The 6,000-nt window shown below is 40.7% G+C and overlaps 1 protein-coding gene across 1 annotated transcript in view; it reads right to left on the bottom strand.

Annotated features, from left to right (window-relative positions):
- Nucleotides 1–376: 376 nt before the first annotated feature.
- Nucleotides 377–6,000, bottom strand: part of camkvl (CaM kinase-like vesicle-associated, like) — a 63,536-nt gene continuing 57,912 nt past the window's right edge. The window contains exon 11 of the mRNA XM_058642813.1: nt 377–4,273. Coding sequence (XP_058498796.1) covers nt 2,846–4,273 — 1,428 coding nt within the window. The 3' untranslated portion in view covers nt 377–2,845. The remainder of the gene's footprint in view (nt 4,274–6,000) is intronic.

Below are 6,000 nucleotides of genomic sequence, written 5' to 3'. Positions count from 1 at the left end.
ACACCTCTAAGGTGCATACAAAAGTATGAATAACCAACACGTACCCATATAACCTATCTATTTGAGAAATTAAATGTATTGCTAACCTCATTGTTGAGTTATTATATTCTGTTTTTTATTATTATTTTCCATTACTTGATTCTATAATCACTTATACTATATCTACTATGAACATGCAACTTTTATCATGAGATACATATGTTGCTATTCTTTACAACTGAACTTGTAAATAATTTAATGTAAGAAATATTAAAAATGTGAGGTAATGGCACTGACAACACAAAGGCATTTCTAATTCATAGTTTCTTTTAATGTGATTAACCATCTCATCTTCAAAACCTTTTTTTAAAACCAATGAAGCAACTCAACATGTCTCTTAATTTTTACATTTTATTCAAAGACTTGCAAACAGAACACAGTTTACATAAGGATAGGATAGTGGATGTGCAGATGTGGAACCAAATTTATGTGTCGACAAAAAAAGCTTTGGGATCAAAATTTTAGGAGAATGCTGGACAACAAAATAGGAAATATATTTTTTGTGTTATTGCAAAGCTTTTATACAATAGTTAGTGTTTAAACATCCCCCAGCTCTCCAACATGTCTAAAACATGAGTGGCAGTTCAAGTGTAAGGATTACTATATAATAATAATAATGAGACCCTGTGTCTCAGTGGGATAATTCAATCTGTGTCAATAAAAGTTAAATAAAAATCTCCAGCAGGCAGTGGAAATGCCTGATCAGTTCACATATAAGGGTGCATACATGCTCAGGATTCTGCAGCCTTGCTATTGAAGTAATATTTACATAAATAAAAAGGGATAAAAAAAATGATATGAGCTGATTAGAAAAAAGTAAAGGACAGATTGGATATGAAGAAGGTCGCAACATGTGAGCAGATCAAGAACAAATAACACATTTTGTTATGTATTTACAGTTTCTAGGGGTGATGCAAATCAAACCACTGCTCACTCTTAGCTGATGTCACTGTTAGAATTGTTACACAGAGTTTGTAATTTTGTGCTTGGACCCTGGAACGACTGTGTGATCAGCACTCATGCACACAATCATCTCATAAAACAAAACTTTTGCGATCTTGCAGCTGTCATAAGGAGAGATACATAGCTCTTCTCCCCTGCAGTGTTTTTTCAAACTTTTTTATGGGGACCCAATTATTTTTTAAAATGGTAAACTCTTGCCGCCCAATTCACAATATAAATCGCGACAGGGGAAACATTTCTGACTATTTTTACTGCCATATTTTGAGTAGGTAAACCCGCCATCTCAAAGTGATATGTTTGATAAATGACTCTCTACCTCATGCTTGCATGTATGCATAATAAAACCAAATTTATAAATTTATTTTATAATTTATATCTCACTCAACCCAATCTGTAGGTGCTGACCAGTCTCTGGGAATAACTGTCTACTGTTGCAGTCACACCAGAATTTGCGCCACATCCTCAAATATGCTGCGTTTGAGCTTACATACAAAGTCAAACCAGGAAAAACCTATCATCTCTGTGTTCATATACCCAGAGCTCTACAACACTAGAAGGTTTATCTTCAGAGATCCTTTGAAAAAGAAAAAGCTTGCCATAAAAGTTTAGTCAAAAAAGATAGAGTGTAACAATCTCCCATTACTTCAGCCAAGTTGGTGAAAATAAATACCCACTCTTCCTGTCGTCTCAAAATATGTTGGCTTCTGGAATTCGCGCCACTGTCGCAATAGACACAAAAGTAACACAAAAATGATCTTAATGGCGCAGCAGAACGTGAGAATTTACATTCGACTTGACCACAGCATAAGAGATAGTATTCAGGTAGATGTCACAGGTAGAGTCATTTCAAAATTAATACAAAATCAAACCCACTGCAGCGCTGTTTTTAGAAATGCACTACAGTCTGGATGTGTCTGACCTTGTCTGGAGGAGCTGTATGTGAGAACACAAATGTCACACTTCACTTCTCCAGAGTCAAATTTCTGGAAAATGTCTGAGGGAGCTCATGTGAGAAGACAAAAGAGAAAGGTCAATATAATTCACAACAGTTGAGGCTATATCCACACAACTCCATTTTGTTTTAAGAAGCATCAACTTTGAATACTCCTGCCACCCATACTACCCCGCTGTTCAACACTGTTTGAAATCTCTTGGGAAGCGGTTTGGTCTGGATGGGCAGAAGAGGAGACCTTTGAAAATAATGATGCAGTTACACACATTTGCGTCCTGATTGGAATTTAATAATTGTCACTAAATGACTTACTGTGCGTACTTTTCACCATTGTTGTTATTCATTTTTAGTATTTTCTGAAACTAAAAAAATGAAAGCAGAGGCGAAAATCTGCATTTGGTTTGCAAGCATTTCGCTTGAATTTCCCCTTGGGGATCAATAAAGTTTTTTGAATTTTGAATTGAATTGAATTGAATTGAATTGGCATGTACATGCTCAGATTATTTGAATGGACATACACAAAACATTTTCAGGAATGTTTATGTGGATGCAGATCACTTTCAATACAGAGCCTGTCTGAATGACAATTGTTTTTATTTGTACACACCATGAAATAAAAATGGAGTGGTATGTATGTGGCCAATTGTCCTGCCTCCCGTATACTCAACTTAGGCACCACCACTTGTATGAATGTTGTGAACATGTCTGACCCAGATAATTTCCTGCTGCATGCGTCAGATGTGAATAACAAACTCCAATTTCTTGGAGTCGATGTCTGAAATGGTAAGTTAATTCTGGTAAGAAATTGGAAAATACATCCAGTTGAGAGACTCAATAAACCCTCAGGATTTAGCAATCCAGTGTTCCAGGTGTTGAATAAGCATACTTTCTTCAGAGGTCCCTCCCCATCCCAGCTCGGGGTGACTGGCTGGAACGAGCAGCAACTCTTTGTCCTTCCCTGTCTTCCTGCTCTGCCACAGTCTGCGCTGATGCTTGTGTAGGAGGAGAGGGTGGAGGGTAGGAGGGTGGAGGGATAGTAAGGTGAGGGAGAGATGGCAGAGTAGGCCTAGGAGAGGTGGGAAGAGCAGGTGGAGTGCCTGAAGTTGCAGTCGAGGAGTGCTGTGATCGGGAGGCGGTGGGCTGCTCAGTGGGGCAGTCACTGATTTGCTCAAGCAGCGAGGGCATTTCGCCCTCAATCTTCTCCAGCACAGCAGCCATTTGCTTTTCAATCTGCTCTATCACGGTGTCCATTTGCCAGTCGCTTGTAGCGCTGCTCCCACCTCCTCCATGCTGTAGCCCAGTCCCATAAAAACCCATCCCTCCACCACCTGTATATGGTGAGCTGTACGGACTCCCGTAGCTCCCTGCCATCCCTATCCCTACAGGCCCAACGTCTGGGTTGTATGGTGTGGCATGACGGCCCAAACTAGCAGAACTGCTGACTGTGTAACAACCTTGTCCAGTTGCAGGACCTGCTTTGGGTACGCTAAACTCAGCACTGTATCTGTCTGTCCTCCTCGAATCCCTATCTCTTCTACCAACAGGACTAGCATCACCCCTTGACCTAACTCCCAGTCCTACGTCCAGCCCAGCTACTGGACCAATTGCTGGAGTGACTGTAGCCACCACTGACCTCTCAGCCACTGCCTCGGGTACTTGTGTCCAACACCAGCTTCTGTCACTCACATCCTTTTGTTGCTTCTGTGCAGCCTGTGTCTTCTCTGGTGAGGCTGTGGTTAGAGGACCATGGAGCGTTGCATCCATTTTATGTTTGCTACTGTGATCAGGGAATGAGAATGCATGTTTTTTGTCAAGATTAATGCTTGAAGAACCATCAGACAGCTTGGCAGCCTCATGCTTCGCCACAGGGGTCGGTTTGGATTCGGGACCAAATTTATTTTGACCCAAATTGGCAGCGATTTTCCTGGTTACATCACCTGCTGCTTTCTTTGCACCAGCCTTATCAGGGTCCTTTTGTGTGATGTCAGTGATTGCATTTATCTGGCAAAGGGGCTCTTGAATATTTGATGGGGACATTCCTACAGACAGGTCTAGGGTTGTTTTTACCTCCTCCTTTTTCTCTCCTTCTTCACTCTTCCCCTCATCTTGATCCATACCTGGCAGCGTGTTTTCAACTGTAACCTCTAAGGACACACTACTTGATGTCACCCCTCCATCACTTGTCCCTTTGTCTCCCTCATCAGACACACCGCCTTCACCATCTCCTGTCTCTGCACTGCCCTGAACCTCAGCTGAACTGTCATTTTGTGCCTCTGTATTCTTCAGACGTTGCATGAAGGTGGTCACACGGATCGCTTTCTGTAAAGAAGACAAAGAAAAAAAGGAAAGCACAGAAAAACCAATTTAAATCAACAATATGTTGCCTTTTTTATGACCCTATTGACTTTCTTCCCTTAAAAAAACTTGACACTACAGTTAGTTATGGTAAAGCATAAACTATAAGCTTCATATCGAGAAGCTTTTGACAAAATGCCTGCCAAGGCACCATGATTTAGCATCATCATACGAAGCGCTGAGGCATGATTTGTGTCAAGTGAACAGAGAAGTAAGATTATAGCAAGTTGTTTACTTCCAGGAGGTTCTAATAAATTGCACCCTGGTTTAAATCAACCTCATGACTCACTCCTCCCAGAGCAACTCATTGACTGCTTGTTGACCAAGTGGAAAAGGCAAATGAGCAGATAACTGTCACGTCTCCACTCATCTGATTCCATTTAATTCACAAATACCAAAAGGAGTTGGGGGGAAATGCAACCCAGTCGCCAGGATCATAGGGCATGTTGCCATTGTAGCTTTCTGCAAACCACAGATATGCAACAGCTGACGTCATAGAGTTTTTAAGGGGCAACATACATATTTCATGCCTCTAGCAATTGCTCACTGTCTTAAAGATGGATCAGTTGCAAAAACTGGTAAGAACCCTGGTACTTTACTCTGAGCAGGTGTTGCATTGTCTCATAATTAAACGTCCCTGTGTGAACATGTCAGAAGAATGCTACTCTCTGTAGTGTTTTGAATACAAAAGACACAATTCCTAAACTGTCTCATAATTTTTCTCCAAGAAAAATATCAACACGGTGGGCAAAAGAACAACACACTGAAAGCAGAGCGTATAGGGATAATGTCATTCTTCTATCACCATTACACATTGTTGGAGAGATTTTTGAATATCAGGCTGGATGACCAGTGATGGAATCTTTGGAGTCAGTGAAGAGTTAGGGTGAAAGATTTGCTCACGAGAACCTGCGATGATGCCTAACTGTTCATATGTCAGGCATTGTCTCAGTTCTTATCGGATCTGAGCTGTCTTCAATATAATCTTTCAACTTAACTCATCACTGACTCTAGAGATACCATAACTGGTCATCCAACCTGATAATCAGTTTTAACATGATAATGATGAGTTTAAGCCAAAAGGCTTTTTTTCCCACTCTGGACAATAACTGTTGTTAGGTTTAGGCATGAAAAGCACCTGGTACAGGCTGTCTTTTCCTTACATCATCAACATCCTCTTCATAAAAATCTACCAATTTGGTTCCTAACTGTGGTATTTTGGTGGATGTCTTGAAATGTTTATATGCCTATGAATCTGCCAAAATGTCACATTCAAACATTTGATTCTGTTGACTCGGTGGACTTTGTGACTTTGCGGGTCTTACAAATGTCACAATTCCGTTGGTTTGCAAGAAAGTACAATGGCAACATTATTTCTGGGAGACCAGGCCGGGAAAATGTGTGAGCTTAGATGTTGTTTCTAAACCATGGAAGTGAAAAGCCACAGAAATGTCCCTGAGAACAATATGGCTTAACAGAGCAGCTTCTGTGTAGTTTTAGGTATGACTTGTAGCACTGAGGTACACTATGGGACAAAGACCCATGATTCACATAAGAGGAATGATACAGGGCCTTACAGTTCACTGCAGTTCACCTGTCCACAGTGGCCTATATCACTTTTATCCTTTCCATGTCTCCCCCTTATCTACACTAATATAAAAAAGTAGGCATGTAATGAGCAAACTCTTCTC

Source organism: Solea solea, chromosome 11 (genome assembly GCF_958295425.1).
Source record: "Solea solea chromosome 11, fSolSol10.1, whole genome shotgun sequence".
Lineage (NCBI taxonomy): Eukaryota > Metazoa > Chordata > Actinopteri > Pleuronectiformes > Soleidae > Solea > Solea solea.
This window is presented reverse-complemented; position numbering and strand designations above follow the sequence as displayed.